Raw genomic sequence first — 17,128 nt, 5'->3', positions numbered from 1 at the left:
TGCCCTGGGTAACATTGACATTTTCACAATATTAATTCTGCCAATCCATGAGCATGGAATATTTTTCCATCTCTTTGTGTCTTCCTCAATTTATTTCAGAAGTGTTCTATAGTTTTTAGGGTATAGATCCTTTACCTCTTTGGTTAGGTTTATTCCTAGGTGTCTTATGCTTTTGGGTGCAATTGTAAATGGGATTGACTCCTTAATTTCTCTTTCTTCAGTCTCATTGTTAGTGTATAGAAATGCCACTGATTTCTGGGCATTGATTTTGTATCCTGCCATGCTACCAAATTGCTGTATGAGTTCTAGCAATCTTGGGGTGGAGGCTTTTGGGTTTTCTATGTAGAGTATCATGTCATTGGCGAAAAGGGAGAGTTTGACTTCTTCTTTGCCAATTTGAATGCCTTTAATGTCTTTTTGTTGTCTGATTGCTGAGGCGAGGACTTCCAGTACTATGTTGAATAGCAGTGGTGAGAGTGGACACACCTGTCTTGTTCCTGATCTTAGGGGAAAGGCTCCCAGTGCTTCCCCACTGAGAATATTTGCTGTGGGCTTTTCGTAGATGGCTTTTAAGATGTTGAGGCATGTTCCCTCTATCCCTACACTCTGAAGCGTTTTGATCAGGAGTGGATGCTGTATTTTGTCAAATGCTTTCTCTGCATCTAATGAGAGGATCAGATGGTTCTTGGTTTTTCTCTTGCTGATATGATGAATCACATTGATTGTTTTACGAGTGTTGAACCAGCCCTGTGTCCCGGGGATAAATCCTACTTGGTCATGGTCGCTTGACTTTCAATTCAGTGACCTCATGCACGGTTCAAGCTTCTGCAAATTCATTTCTGAGTAGCTCTTCTGTATCCTCCCGCCAATTACAGTGTAACTGAGTCAGTCCCAAGAGGTGAAAAGCAGCTACTCAGAAGCTCAGAGAGGTCGTGATAGAGTTAGGATCAAACACTTGAAAGCAAAACATTTGGATGTGTCCTTCGCAGGTAAAGACCTCTTATTGCAACTGTAAAAGCAGGAGATTCAGAGAGCACCTAATCAGTAAGGGATAATATGTAGAAAGCAATTGTCTAGCACTTGTTTTTACTAAAATGCGATGTGAAGGAGGCCATTAACATTCCCTTCATATAAGATGCTCTGTTTATAGTTTTGCTTTCTCAAAAAGAAATCATCGTTATCATATTTCTGAGGAACCACTGACCCACTGACCCCCAACTCATTTTTCATGTGGGGACCATGCTCCTTGGTCTCCTTCAGCGCTGTGCAACATTCTTGAGACAGAAGTTTGATACTAGACCTTCGGGAATCTGTCCCCGTGACGGGGCAGGCATCTGTGTTCACGAGGGCATCTTCACAAAAGGCAAACCACCCTTTCTTTGGCTAAAGGAAAATTAAAACGTTATGCTTCCTCTGTTGGGTTCCAACAGAAAGAAGCAAGGAACTCAGCAACTCAAAAAAATGAAGCCCAATGAAAATAATTTCTAGCCGATGAAGCTGAAGATATGTTTGTTCGTATTATTGAAACTAATGGAAATAAATACTTTCCAATACTTCTTTTTTCGTCGAGATAAAAGGGGCTTCCAAAAGGAGTACTTTTTCTGTTTATTTGGTGGGTCCTCTTTATTTCCAATAGTCACATAAGAGACTACTGAGCAACATTTAACATTTTGCAACAGGGCTCACAAGGAGGAAAATAGCATGATAATAACATTTTGGGGCCCTCTCGCCTGAGCAGAGCTGCAGACTATTTTCAAAACATTATCTTATTGACTCCACCCACCAGCTGTGAGAGTGGCCCCTTCACCCACTTCTTTGTAGGCTTAGAGAAATTAAGAGACTTAATTCAAGACCGCACACTTCGCCCCTTGTCTAATTCAAGATCCGTGTTAAATTCAAGATCACACAATTTAGATTAAGCTTCTTTCCACGGTCCATTCTTTCCTCATGTGTGTGCTCAGGACAGAAACGTGGCGTGTTTGAATGATCACGAATGATGGGAGTGGTGCCAAGTGAAGACTTTTTGGTTCTGGCTGCCCGCTGCACACTAATGATGAGTTGCCTGGAATCCGTGGGCAGTTCAGGACAGTAATGGGCATTCTCATCAGGTGGAGAGGTGGCCGGTGTCAGAAATTATTCCTTAGTTATGTCTGGATCCACCAAAGGGAAAACCTTTGCATAGAGATTTATTGAAGGATTATCGAATCAAAATACAATGTGTGGTTATTGAGACTTAGACTTCCGGTGTGCAGTATGCTCTCGCTCACCGTTTTATCTCGAACCTCACTTCTCAGCACCCTACAGTTTTTATTCAGGACAGTTGTCACAATATTAACAGCTAATTAATCATTTGTGGGATTACCAGGTGCTCACCAGTCTCTCTATTAGGCTGAGAGCTGGGGGAGGGTAGGACGTTGTCTCCTTATTCCCTGGTGTACTTTGAGAGCCTATACCTTGGCCTGGTAGACAGGAAGCTGAATGAATGGATGAGTGAGCGACTGAATCAATGAACTCTTGTAGAAGCTTATTGCATAGAGGAGATTCGTGAACTCACAGAATTATTTCTACAGCAGAAAACAATACATAGGAGAAGTTGAGCTGTCACTCGCAGACATAAGCTATAGAGTTAGGACTCCCTTCCTCTCATTGTTGTTTTCTTGTTTTCATAAATGACCTCCTGTAATGATTAAGGCAGGGAATCCTTTTGGGAATTGCTAATAAGACTATTTTGACAAATCTCAGACAGCTTTTATTTAGTAATTGTCATCTTTTGAGACTTAGTCACAAATGACTTGTCAGGGTTTTTTTTTTTTTAAGGATTTTATTTATTTATTCATGAGAGACACAGAGAGAGAGGCAGAGACACAGGGAGAGGGAGAAGCAGGCTCCCCGCGGGGAACCCAATGTGGGACTCAATCCCGGACCTGGGGATCACGCCCCAAGCCAAAGGCAGATGCTCAACCGCTGAGCCACCCAGGCGTCCCCTTGTCAGGGTTTTTAATTTCATAATTTGCAGGGGAAAAATTTTGCTTTCTTGCTCAGTATTTCTGTAAAATGTCAAAATTCCAACCTGGTAGGATCGCTGACATGCAAAACTGCTGTATGATAGATTAATTCCTCCCTCCCACATTTACTGCTGACCTGACCCCTTAGCTCTTCCTCCCAACCTTCTGGATGTCATTATCAAGCTCTCTCCTTGCATCATTAACAGGAAACTTACAGATATAGTTATTTAATAGTGTGTGTGTATATATATATATATATTTTTTTTTCATGGCTGGGTTGCATAGGCTCTGTAGATCATGGTGACATGTCCTTTTCTTCTCCTTTTTGGTGTCTGTGTAAGCTCAACACTAGATACTGCATGTCACGGCACTTTGTTGGCTGGGTGCTGTACATTGAGGTGTGATGTTATAAACCATTATTAAACCATTATTTTTCCAGTTACGCGAGGAATTTGACCGTGGGGTCGATGTGTCTCTGGAGGAAGAGCACAGCGTTCATGATGTGGCTGCCTTGCTGAAGGAGTTCCTGAGGGACATGCCGGACCCCCTTCTCACCAGGGAGCTATACACAGCCTTCATCAATACTCTCTGTGCGTAATACAGCCATTAGTGGGAATGTTCCCTGGATTACTGGGATGCCTGACTCACTCATCGAACCTTGTGCATGTGTTTCCCAATAACTTAAAAAAAAAAAGATTTTATTTATCTGTTTGACAGAGCGAACAAGGGGGAGCATAAGCAGGGGTAGTGGCAGGCAGAGGGCGAGGGAGAAGCAGGCTCCCCGCTCAGCAGAGAGCCCAACATGAAGCTCGATCCCAGGACCCCGGGGTCATGATCTGAGCTGAAGGCAGGTGCCCAACCAGCTGAGCTCCCCAGGCGCCCCTTTCCCAATAACTTTTTTTGTTGTTGTTCTCTTATTTATTGGTCTCTCGTGAGTGGGCTATTTGGGGGAATTTTCCGAGATTTACCATGGGGAGAATTAGCGAGAAGACAGTTGAAATAAATAAGAATTCGAGATGCTTTCAAATGACCCTCGCCCAGTAAAGAGTGCTATAAATTGATGCTTTGGCGTAATGGCAGGAGTTTGCATTCAGTCCGTGCCTAAAAATGAGTTTGCATTTCTGGTACAAGGACGGAGGGAAAGACAGGAACCCAGAGTGAGAAGGGGGGCAGGCAACCTTCCAGGGAAAGCAGGACGGCAGAGGCCGGGGCCAGGACTTCCAGTGTGGCTGCTCCAGGGCTGTGGACACAGACCCCACGAAGGAGAGAAGGAGGATGAGGGGGAGGAGGAACAGGCCAGGGCTGTGGCAGTCTCTGTATATTTCTTTCTCCGATGCCACACTTGAGACAGGATCACGAAAGACAGCAAAGACGCTGTCACTGTGCTGTGTCTTTGGTCATCACCAACAAAACGTCGATTCCTGCGTATTGCTCAACAGAAGAGGGCCTCAAATCTGCTATAAACTCAACTTTTTCGAATGTTCCCCAATTCCCAGTCATTGTTAGTAAATATTTACCGACAATGAAGGACTGTGACCCACAAAGTAAATGATGAGTAATGCCAGGGAAGGGAGGGAGAAGAAAGTAAGGGGAACTAAGCCACCTTTCTACCCGGGATGATCATCTCACTCTAGATGTTACATTTCCCCAGGTCTTCTTGATCTTTCTGTCCTCCACAGGACTGTGTGCTAGACTGCCAAGCCGATGGGAGGATGGGTGGCGTGGCATGTGACTCACCTGGCTAGTAATCCCTTCTGAAAGCGGTTACCAGGGGCCCCTTCTCGGAAGCTGAGTGGTGGTATCTGACTCAGGATGCCTCCTTTTGCCTTTCTTAGTGTTGGAGCCCGAGGAACAGCTGGGCACCCTGCAGCTCCTCATCTACCTTCTACCTCCCTGTAACTGCGACACGCTCCACCGTCTCCTGCAGTTCCTCTCTATGGTGGCCAGGCATGCCAACGACAACGTCAGCAAAGATGGGCAAGAGGTATGATGCACCCCCACTGCGGCCCTACATGCTGCGACTCCTCTTGCTTCCGGTGGTGAAAGGGTGGGCCATCAGCCTGATTGGCTGTTTTGCCTGGAGGAAATGACACCTGCCCTTTCCCAACCCAGCTGATGACGTAGAACGAGAACTAGTGCAGGCTTTACTCTGGAGGGACAGTTCCTAAGAGCACGTAGGCCATTAACATCCTGTGTTCTAAGAATGCTTCTAAACGGTGCTCTCCTTTTCGTGATGGTGCCTCATGCAAGACCTTGACTTTCCATTTGTGGGAAGAAGATGAGCAGTGAGCTATAGAGGTGTTTACAGCCATGGAGAAACGGAGTAATGGGGATGGGGGGAAGGCTGTCCTTGTAATTAATTTGATCTGCTTCTGTAATTTGGAGCGCAAATGTGATGTCACCTCATTATTCTTCCAGTTTGTTCCTCAAGATCCCATCTGCCCTGTAGCTAGAAGTCTAGTGTCCTCCTTTTCCTCAAGATGCCATCTGCCCTGTAGCTAGAAGTCTAGTGTCCTCCTTTTGAGAGGTCCTTTCTCTCCTTATGCCCTTTTCCTCAAATAGACTGGCTTAATGCCACGGAGAGTCAGTCTTGCTTCCAAATTCGGTGGAGAAGGAACTAGAAGGTCTGATCTGCTCTCACCATGCATCTCGATGCCACAGGGTGTCAGCTGCTGGACAGATTCTGTGCACAGTCCCATGGGTCCTTCTGGGTTGTTTCCATTAAATCTGGTCCCCATTCAGGCCCTAGTGTGACCCCCTTCCCTGTCCATTTGAGGTCCTAGACTCTGGTTCTCTTAGGTCACCACACATATGCTTCAGGATGTTTTTTGGTTCCACCCTTGGACAAGGGAGACTCTGGCCTCAATTTTAGGTGACCACTTAGGAAGCAACCTATGTAATCTTCACCTTAACAAGAGATCTGTTTCCCTTTTTGGTACCATGCAGTCAAATTTCTCCTTGACCTTGGATTCCCAGGGTGATCTCAGACCCTTTACTATGCTAACATGCATTGCAAGTCAAACACAAAGAGGCCAGAGGCATTCCAAACTTCCCTCACCCCAGAAACTTTTCTTTTAAATCCTTGTTAAGTAGAACTCCGTTCTATTGTGGATTCAGTTCTGTATTTATCAATTTTCCTTCCTAAAAATCATGGTCAATTGTTTTGTTTTGTTTTGTTTTTCACTTTGATCCAGAAAGGCAATTCTGCATTTCTTATCATCGCCCTCGCTACTGGTATAAGATTGGAACTTTCCTGAGTTAGCCATGTATCATGTATCTCTATCGTAGTTATAATTAGTGAAACTTCTGCTGGCTTCAGGCTTCATAATATGGCACTGACACCTGATTTCAGCAGACACAGCTCTTCCGGGGATATACTATAATTCTCATAATTGTTAAGTGGTTATATTACCCGTCTGGGTGTCATCCTTTATCAGCTACAGATAGAACACAAGCTATAGAATCATCTGCTTAATCATTGGGTAGAGGCAGAGCCCTGTCTGTGTTCCAAGGCGTGCCAGTTGCTTCTCTGATGCTTCTGAAGTACGATGCGAGTAGTCAGGTCTTAGGTGACCAAGGAGGCGTTGAGGAAAGCAGAAAGTCCAATTGAAGTCACTCTTGCTTTTTTAGAATCGTTTTCAGATACACGTCCAAATGCTGAACAAGACTCCATCGCCTGTGCCAAAAAGAAGAAACTCCTCTTGGATGGGTACAAACCCAGCTTGGCAGGCTGGAATACTAGCTAGCATTTCTCTGTCTCCTACCTCATGCTGGCTGCACATGTGACAGTTAATCCTCCGCTACACAAGGCAGATACCATTGCTCCCATGTTTCGGAGGTGGAAGCTGAGGACTAGAGGGTTTAAGTAACTCACCCAGTGTCCCACAGGGAGCTCCACTTACGGTTGCGCAGGTTGCGCATTTGTGCATTTCACAACTCTGGGGGAGGTGCCATGGACCCCACAGGCACTGTGGATCTGCACGGTTAGTAGGACAATATCCTAGAAGATGGCAGGAAAATATGTTGAGGAAGGGGCTCCTTTTTCTAATTCACACAAAACTGTCACATGGATAGTGGTAGGGTCGATCCAGTGACCAGTAAAGTCGTAGCTGTGGCTCAAACCCAAACTGGTCTCGCTTACTAAGAGCAGAAATCTGGAACAGGAATTAGGAGAACCCCTCCACTGGGGGGGTCTAGTTCAGGGTTTCCCAGCCTCCCTATGATTGATATTTGAGGACAGGTAACTGCTGGAGGGGCTGCCCTGTGCATTAGGGATGCTTTAGCAGCATCCCCGGCCTTTACACACTTGACGCCAGTAGCAGCTCCCCACAGCACCCCAGTTATGACAACCAAAAGCATCTCTAGACGTTTCCAAGTATCCTGTGGGGGGTGGTAGGAGGGGGGCAAAGTCCCCCCTGATTGAGAGTGCTCGGTCACTTTATAACGAACTGACCATGTGTTCTTGGAGAAATCTGTTAACCTTCCTAAACCTGACTTTCCTTATCTGAACTTTGTGGATAAAATTCTTCACCTGACCCTGCACCGTGGCTCAGAAGACAAGTTTACTCTAAGGAATATGAAAATATCCTGGTAACAGCAGCGTTGTACAGGGAAGCAAGAGTTTGCGAGTGTTTCTAGCCACTCTTGACCTAAACCTTGAGTCAAAACGAAGGACTGGTAATCAAAGCTTGGGGCAGCAGGGGAAATAGGAGGAGAGGCGGCTTGGGTGGAATGGTGAGAAGTCACAGGCAGACGGGTAGCCCACGCAGCCATCTGAGATCGGAGTAAAGGCTGTGGAGTGGGAAGGTCGCGGTGAGGTATGGGGGCAATTAGGCTGTGTTCACAGAGTGCTGAATGCCTTCGTAAGGGGTGGGTGCTTCTTTCTTTAAGCCCTGAATATGTGGAGGGATTCCACTACCCCCATGCTGTAGATCGGTTAGAGGCAGGGAGAGAGCGAGGTGGGAAGCTTGTGTGTGCACAGCCATGCAGAAGACAGCAATTCACATTGTCACTGTCCAGGCAACAGTGGCCTCGGTGTTTGGCTCACATCCATCCTGAGCACCTATCTAGTTCCTCTAGACGAGTGAGTGTCGTTTGGGAATTGTCGCCTTACTGTTCCTGGGAGGCTGTGGCCTCTCGGAGGTGGAGGAGGTGAGGACATGGGGTGAATATAGAATTAGCGGAGGCAGTGCAGAGTCACTCCAGAGCTTCGGAGAGAAAGTGGTGAACATGGGCCAGAGAAGTTCGGAGTGCGCAGGGATGGGGGTTAGCTAAAGACCCCTCTGGTAGAAGTTAAGAGTAGAAGGAGAGGAGCCAGAGAGAGAGCCAGAGAGAGGTTGTTTGCTTAATATTTTGTTGGTGGCCTGGCATGAGCACAGGGAGAATAGAGGGTGGATGCCCTGCAGTGAGGCAAAACTCGAACTGTAAAACACACTCAAGAAACAGAGCAGTTGGGGCACCTGGGTGGCTCAGTGGTTGAGCCTCTGACTTTGGCCCAGGGTGTGATCCCGGGGTCTTGAGATCAAGTCCCGCATCGGGCTCCCTGCATGGAGCCTGCTTCTCCCTCTGCCTGTGTCTCTGCCTCTCTCTGTGTATCTCTCATAAATAAATAAAATCTTTAAAAGAAAAAAAAAAACAACAGAGCAGTTTTCAACTTTTTCTCTTCCCTCTCTGCTGGTTGGAGTCAGATGTGTTCTCTCCCTGCTGGGTAGTTGTTATGGCTTGGAACACGAAGAAACAGAGCCAGAGCATCAAGTAGTTTGGAGGCACACACACGCTGTGTCAGCGCCTTGCCGCATGACCCTATGTCTACAAAATAGAGGAAGAGGGAAGAGAACAGGGTTGGGTGGGGGAGGTCTGAGCTCCCTCCTCTAGAAAATGAGCATCATATTTGCTTTCGGATTGGCACTTCCAACTTACTGCATCATTGACTAATAGGATGTTAGAGACTTTGGAAAGAAGGGCATGAGAAAATTTGTTGGCGAGACAATCAGTGCTTTTCTTAGGAAAATCAAATCACGGTGTTGCACTATCTGGGTTTGCTTTTGTCTCTTTCCATTTTATTTGCTTTGCTCCTCGAGGAAAAGAGAAATTCCCAAATGTAAGAAAGATTTCCTTTCTTCTCGAGAGAATATTGCAGGAGCATAATTGAAAGCTCTCGGGCAGTGGTTTTTCCAGTTGTCCAAGAACCCTCGGACATGGTATTGCAGGGGAAATGTGGTGTGAAGATGCGCTTGGCTGGTGAGAGGGCCCGTAGCTGGCCTTCGGTTCCTCAAAGGGTCTATGAGGCAGAAAAGAAGTTCCAAGCCACCAACAGAAAGCTGGGCTTACAGATCTCTGAGGAGGTGCATACCTGCAGGAAATGGGTGGTCGGCTCCGGAACTGGAGCAGGCCCAGTGCCTCGCTCTCCTCACCCTGATCCCGGCCCCGCTTTAAAGTTTAGTCTTCTCATTGCCCCACACTGACAGAGGCCACCGGGGAGGCTGACCCGTGGGAGGCACAGGCCCCGGAGGAAGATGCAGGGTGGCTTCCCGGCTCCACCCGCCTCCTGGCTCCAGGCTCTGGGCATCACTTCCCTGTCTGTAAAAAAGGACAACAGCCCAGCTGCTTCGTGAGCTTATAGTGCAAAAGAATCAAAACAGCCTGTGGAAAGTTCCTGGTTGGGTGGCTGTAGGTGCTAGACTTGTAATAAATGTGAGCGACTCATATTAGGTTTAGAAAGGATCCAGGATGCTTCTTTAGCGAGGACAAAGTTGTTCCTTTAATTTTTTTAAAAAAACTTTATTTTTTCATGAGAAACACGCAGAGAGAGGCAGAGACATAGGGCAGAGGGAGAAGCAGGCTCCCTGCGGGGAGCCTGATGTGAGACTCGATCCCGGGACCCTGGGATCATGACCTGGGCTGAAGGCAGATGCTCAACTGCTGAGCCACCAGGGTGTCCCTAAAGTTGTTTCTCTAATTGGCTGGCTAATAATTAACTAATGAACTGCCCCCAAGTGCACGTGCTGTTACCTAGACACAGAGCTACCTAGATGCTGAACCACGAGCAGCCAAGGTGGAGGCTGTCTGGCTCCACAAGTCAAGTTCCGATCTCAAAGACGGTAAAATAAAAACAAATCAGAACAAAACAAAAAAGCGTTAACAAACCACAGCAGCACACTCTGCAGCTGGAATCTGTGTGCCATTTTACAGACGGATTGGATTGCGTTCCCAGAATAGCAACAGGAGAAGGAGGGAACGGAAACGGAGTTCTGGACTGTCCTTGTGCTAAACATTCTTTTAGAAGAAAACAAAACTCTCCTATTTGTGAATGTTAACCAAAAAAAAGGGAAAACCCTGCTATGACTTTAAGAGGGGAAGGGGAAAACACCCCAAGTGCCTGAATCGTAAAGGGATGGATTTGAAAATGACACACATTTGATTTGATCCTCAAAATTTCCAGGAAGCCATAAATTTCCAGGAAGCCATAAATTTCCAGGAAGCCATAAATTTCCAGGAAGCCATAAATTTCCAGGAAGCCATAAATTTCCAGGAAGCCATAAATTTCCAGGAAGCCATAAATTTCCAGGAAGCCATAAATTTCCAGGAAGCCATAAATTTCCAGGAAGCCATAAATTTCCAGGAAGCCATAAATTTCCAGGAAGCCATAAATTTCCAGGAAGCCATAAATTTCCAGGAAGCCATAAATTTCCAGGAAGCCATAAATTTCCAGGAAGCCATAAATTTCCAGGAAGCCATAAATTTCCAGGAAGCCATAAATTTCCAGGAAGCCATAAATTTCCAGGAAGCCATAAATTTCCAGGAAGCCATAAATTTCCAGGAAGCCATAAATTTCCAGGAAGCCATAAATTTCCAGGAAGCCATAAATTTCCAGGAAGCCATAAATTTCCAGGAAGCCATAAATTTCCAGGAAGCCATAAATTTCCAGGAAGCCATAAATTTCCAGGAAGCCATAAATTTCCAGGAAGCCATAAATTTCCAGGAAGCCATAAATTTCCAGGAAGCCATAAATTTCCAGGAAGCCATAAATTTCCAGGAAGCCATAAATTTCCAGGAAGCCATAAATTTCCAGGAAGCCATAAATTTCCAGGAAGCCATAAATTTCCAGGAAGCCATAAATTTCCAGGAAGCCATAAATTTCCAGGAAGCCATAAATTTCCAGGAAGCCATAAATTTCCAGGAAGCCATAAATTTCCAGGAAGCCATAAATTTCCAGGAAGCCATAAATTTCCAGGAAGCCATAAATTTCCAGGAAGCCATAAATTTCCAGGAAGCCATAAATTTCCAGGAAGCCATAAATTTCCAGGAAGCCATAAATTTCCAGGAAGCCATAAATTTCCAGGAAGCCATAAATTTCCAGGAAGCCATAAATTTCCAGGAAGCCATAAATTTCCAGGAAGCCATAAATTTCCAGGAAGCCATAAATTTCCAGGAAGCCATAAATTTCCAGGAAGCCATAAATTTCCAGGAAGCCATAAATTTCCAGGAAGCCATAAATTTCCAGGAAGCCATAAATTTCCAGGAAGCCATAAATTTCCAGGAAGCCATAAATTTCCAGGAAGCCATAAATTTCCAGGAAGCCATAAATTTCCAGGAAGCCATAAATTTCCAGGAAGCCATAAATTTCCAGGAAGCCATAAATTTCCAGGAAGCCATAAATTTCCAGGAAGCCATAAATTTCCAGGAAGCCATAAATTTCCAGGAAGCCATAAATTTCCAGGAAGCCATAAATTTCCAGGAAGCCATAAATTTCCAGGAAGCCATAAATTTCCAGGAAGCCATAAATTTCCAGGAAGCCATAAATTTCCAGGAAGCCATAAATTTCCAGGAAGCCATAAATTTCCAGGAAGCCATAAATTTCCAGGAAGCCATAAATTTCCAGGAAGCCATAAATTTCCAGGAAGCCATAAATTTCCAGGAAGCCATAAATTTCCAGGAAGCCATAAATTTCCAGGAAGCCATAAATTTCCAGGAAGCCATAAATTTCCAGGAAGCCATAAATTTCCAGGAAGCCATAAATTTCCAGGATTTTTTTTCTTTGTTTTTAAAGAACTTTCTTTTTTTTTAGATTTTTATTTATTTATTCATGAGAGACACACAGAGAGAGGCAGAGACACAGGCAGAGGGAGAAGCAGGCTCCCTGCAGGAGCCCGATGTGGGACTCGATCCCGGGACCCCAGGATCACGCCCTGAGCCAAAGGCAGGCCCTCAACCGCTGAGCCCCCCCAGGCGCCCCTGATCCACACTTTCTAACAAACGCCTCCAGGACGTGCTTGGTCCTTTCGAACCACACCTTGGGAAAGCCCCTAGGTGCTTTAGGGAAGGCCGTGAGCTTTGGAAGGAGTTACCACAATTCTCCTGGCTCGGCCATAAATCTGCTGTGTGATCTTAGGCTCATGCTCAACCTCACTAAGCCTTTTTTAAACAAAATAATACCTCTCCCCAATCTTAATTCTGTCCTCCACATTCTATATGCTAGGCCAAGTTCTTTAGCTGAAACCACAAACCTTCAGGCATTTCTTTTCCACTCGGGATGCTAACACAGCCCTACCTGGCCACCATTTCCTGCTGCCTGGGCTACAGAAAACAGCAGCAGAGCATCATCTTCCACCCTTTCCCAGCATCTTCCAAACATGCGCTGCACCTGCTGTTTTCTCGGGAGACACCGATGTCCAGAGTCTCTCGGGAAGTAGCTCATATTGGTGCTCCCCTGTTGTGGTCTTCACTTCTTGGCCAGCCCTTTCCTGGCCACCCTGTCTCACCTGCAGCCCCACCCACCGCCCTGTGCGCACCCTCACTTCCTGTTCCCCCTCCCCCGCCCCTGCCTTTCCCCCAGAGCACTCATCACTACCAGCGCAGGGTCTCACTAGGTTCTCTTGCTTGTCCTGTGTTTCCACGCAAGAACGTGAGCTCCAGGACAGGATGGGTTTCTGTCCCTTTCCATCTGCTTTCTTTCTTTTTTTTTTTAAGATTTTTATTTATTTATTCATGAGAGACACAGAGGGAGAGAGGCAGAGACACAGGCAGAGGGAGAAGCAGGCTCCCTGCAGGGAGCCCGATGTGGGACTCGATCCCGGGACTTTAGGATCAGGCCCTGGGCTGAAGGCAGACGCTTAACCACTGAGCCACCCAGGCGTCCCCCATCTGCTTTCTTTACTGTGTTACCCCTGTGCCTGGCACATGGTAGAAACACAAGAAACATTGGTCGAATTCATGAGTGGCTCAGTGGTAGTTCTGGAACATATGGTTTCCACATACGCATATGAAAAGGCTTAGACATGGAGGAACCAAGGATACCTTTCTCAGAGTAAGTTAACCGTGACTATAAGCATCCTCGATTTCCTTAGACAGATGATGGCAATTATGTATTGAGAAAGAATAAAAAGATGGATGTGGGAGGAGATGTGGGACAAGGATCCCAAGCTGAGGTCAGCTAAAAGGAAACGGGCTCTGGAATCAGAAAACTTTGCTATAGTCTTTCCTTTGCCTCCACCTCACTTTGTTTGATGAGCTCACCTGAGATTTCGGTTTCTTCGGTTATCAAAGGACGAGGTTAGAACAAATGAAAACCAAGGTGCCTTCTAGTTCTGAAATGTACGTGATTCTGTGCCCTCGCACTGAGTCTACCTCTTTTTTCTCTATAAAGCACAAAAAAAAAAAAAAAAAAGAATCTTGCCGCTGGCAGGCTCTCTTGGCATATTTGCCATTTCAGAATCTAGTTGGTTATACGAGAGCTGCTGGCTGGTTGGCAAAGCTGGTCTGCGTGGGTGGACAAAAATTCAGTCATGTATATAGCTGATTGATTTCGTTTTGTTTTTTAGACAAGCTTTCAGAATTAGTACAATAATTCCAAACAAGGAAGGCTGAAGCCTGATGATTAAAGGTTGTTGGCTGTTGTGCAGTTTCACAGCTTTTTGAGGGGTTGATGAGCTCAGAAAGGGAGGCTCTGCTTCCTCATTGACATTAGAAAGGAGGACTCATCAGGAGAGGTGGCCAGGAGTTTGTCCATGAGGGCCGAATGCACCTGCCTGGAGGCAGCGCTGGCGCAGAACAGATGGAAGGGTCTACAAGGCCACAGAGGCCTGGCCACCGCCCAAGGTTTCTTCTGAGTGTTAATGATGCCCTTCATGTCTTGATGTTGCAACTGCCTCTCCCACGTGGGAGAGGTATCCGAGTTAGTGAGAGAGGGCAGAAAAGAACCTGGCTTTGTCCCATCATGCAGGAGAGAGGCCTAGATCCAGAGGCTGACACGGGGTTCGAGAGCCTGGCTAGGACAGGCTTTCACACCAGTTGTTTGCTATTCAGGCCCAGGGGTGGAAATCCCAGAGCTGGAGAGACGTCCTGATAACGGCCATCGTGCTCACTCTATCAAAAGCCAAGGCAGCAGATTAAAATAGGCCTTCTCAAACTTGAGCGTGCAGCGGAGTGGCCAGGTCTGTCACACATTCAGATTCCCCGGCCTCCCTCCGGAGAATCAGATGGAGTAGTGCTAGGATAGGGCCCAGGAATCCACATTCTTTTTTTTTTTTTTTTAAGATTTTATTTATTTATTCATGAGAGACACACAGAGAGAGGCAGAGACACAGGCAGAGGGAGAAGCGGGCTCCCTGCGGGGGGGAGCACGATGCGGGACTCGATCCCGGGACCCCAGGATCACGCCCTGAGCCAAAGGCAGGCCCTCAACCGCTGAGCCCCCCCAGGCGCCCCTGGATCCACACTTTCTAACAAACGCCTCCAGGACGTGCTGGTCCTTTCGAACCACACCTTGGGAAAGCCCCTAGGTGCTTTAGGGAAGGCCGTGAGCTTTGGAAGGAGTTACCACAATTCTCCTGGCTCGGCCATAAATCTGCTGTGTGATCTTAGGCTCATGCTCAACCTCACTAAGCCTTCGTTTCCCTCTCGCACAAAAAGGTGATGAGGTTGCCTCCTCTACAGGATTATTTTGAGAATGAGAAATGACATTGTTAGGCACTCGCGGCAGGAACTGGCGTATACTAGGCACACAAAAGAGAAAAGATCACTGTTGTTACCATGTGAATTGATAAGATACTGTGTCCTCTCAGGGCACTTTCAAGGTGTCACCTGTGTGGGGAAGCCCACCCGGCCCGCTCTGCACAACAGTGTGAGCTGCTCCCATGCCTGTATACTCCTCCGCCCTTACCCTGCTCTTTTTCTTTTTTCCATGGCACCCCTCACCTTTTAACTCACTATATAATATACTTACTTTTTATGCTTATTGAAACCTAATAGAATGCAAACTTTCTGGAGGCAGGGGTTTTCATTTGTTTTACAGCTCGTTGGCATCCGGAAGAGCAAACGAGTGCCCGGTGATTATTTGTTGAATAAGTACAACAATATATTGCCAGGAAGAAATGCATTTCTGTTGTTTGTTTTTGATTCAGTGCCCATACCCCGTCGACTCCCTCACCTTTAAATCATGACCCTCTATACCTGATATCCACAGTTGAAACACTGGATAACATACAATGGTATGATCTGGGAACTCTAGAAATAAAGGAAAAGGATCAGGGGCCCCTGAGTGGCTCAGTGGTTGAGCATCTGCCTTTGGCTCAAGGCGTCATCCTGGAGTCCTGCGACCGAGTCCCACATCGGGCTCCCGGCAGGGAGCCTGCCTATGTCTCTGCCTCTCTGTGTGTCTCTCATGAGCAAATAAATAAAATCTAAAAAAAATAAATAAACAAAAGGGAAGGATCATGCATATCTAGTAACGCTCACTGGTATCACTGTAAGGTGGAAAGCATCCCCTGCCTAAACTGTTAGTGCCCGAATGGCTCCGAAAGTTGTTGCTTCCATAACTGACGTTGGCAATCCCAGAGAAGACTCATCGTTGCTCCTGGAATTAATAAGAGCTTCGGAGCCGAGTGGAGAAAACTGTCAGCTCGTTCTGAGGGCTGATACTAAATGATTCCTACCAGGGCTCCTTTTTTGGAGAGAGGGAAAGAAGGCAAGGCACCCCCCTTACCGGCTGATGAAGAGTCCGGAGTGCAGTGGAGACGTGGGAACGCCAGCGCGCTCCCACCCTGCTGGTTCTGCAGCCTGAGCTGGGGACCAGCACCGAGCACATGGGAATTTTCAACTGAGAACCACTGGGAGCAAGGGTCAGAGGCCGACGTGAGGATTCCAAGCTCAGAAGCCAAGCTTCGCCTCGTGTTCCTTTCGTTCCCTGATGCAAATTGCAGTTTCTTAAAACCGCCTTTGCGTGCCAAATCAAAGGGAGTCAAGCAGTGATCCAGGTCATCAAACAAGAGAACACCTCCTACCAATGTACCCAGATAATTATGTATGATTTCCATTTCCTTTTTTTATATCCATCCAGTGTTTTTTAAAATTACTGTTGTTGACATGCCAGGGGCTGGGCTGGTCGTTCTGTACATCATCAGCTAATCTAAATTTCACCACCATTTCATGAAGAGTAAGCTGAGATAGTTTGTCCAAGTGATGCAGCGACTAAGTGACTTATTTCTCCAGCACGATGCCTCCCCACCCAAAAGACAAGGTGCTTTATTTTTATTTTGTTAAGACTTTATTTATTTATTCATGAGAGACACAGAGAGAGAGAGGCGGAGACACAGGCAGAGGGAGAAGTAGGCTCCATGCAGGGAGCCCGACGTGGGACTCGATCCCTGGAACCCGGATCACTCACTGAGCCAAAGGCAGACGCTCAACCACTGAGCCACCCAGACAGCCCAAGACAAGGTGCCTTAATGTGGCATCTCAGATGTGGAGTCCGTTTGTGGCGGAGAAAGAGCTATTTTTTAGCCAGTTTGAAAATAGGGAGCAAAGGAGACACTTAACAACATTCATCCCTCTTGACTAATCGTAACAGCGACCCGCTTGCTGTTCAGGCTGGCAGGTGGCTGCAAGAGCCAGTACATGCTCCTGCGGGAGCCTGCTCACCTTGTCCCTGCCCGCGCGTACTGCTGGCGACACACAGGCGGAGGAGCAGGAGAATGGCACACCTGAGCGGTTTCCACCGCCTTTAGCCTGTGGCCGTGGAGCAAGGCCTGCTCGTCCTTCGTCATTGTCCTTCTTTGCGTCTTCCCCCAACCACAGCTCCCCGAGTCCTGGGCTCCTTGACTGTATATGTTCACTAACGTGCCTCA

The 17,128-nt window shown here is 46.8% G+C and overlaps 1 protein-coding gene across 1 annotated transcript in view; it reads left to right on the top strand.

Annotated features, from left to right (window-relative positions):
- The window catches only part of ARHGAP6 (Rho GTPase activating protein 6), a 477,361-nt gene that overhangs the window by 434,878 nt on the left and 25,355 nt on the right, over nucleotides 1–17,128 (top strand). Inside the window, exons 7-10 of the mRNA XM_041740355.1 lie at nucleotides 3,445–3,595; nucleotides 4,841–4,989; nucleotides 9,215–9,349; nucleotides 10,021–10,105. Of these exons, the coding sequence (XP_041596289.1) occupies nucleotides 3,445–3,595; nucleotides 4,841–4,989; nucleotides 9,215–9,349; nucleotides 10,021–10,105 (520 nt within the window). The remainder of the gene's footprint in view (nucleotides 1–3,444; nucleotides 3,596–4,840; nucleotides 4,990–9,214; nucleotides 9,350–10,020; nucleotides 10,106–17,128) is intronic.

Source organism: Vulpes lagopus, chromosome X (assembly GCF_018345385.1).
Source record: "Vulpes lagopus strain Blue_001 chromosome X, ASM1834538v1, whole genome shotgun sequence".
Classification (NCBI taxonomy): Eukaryota; Metazoa; Chordata; class Mammalia; order Carnivora; family Canidae; genus Vulpes; species Vulpes lagopus.
The sequence above is the reverse complement of the archived record's forward strand: the minus strand, read 5'-3'. Positions and strand labels throughout refer to the sequence as shown.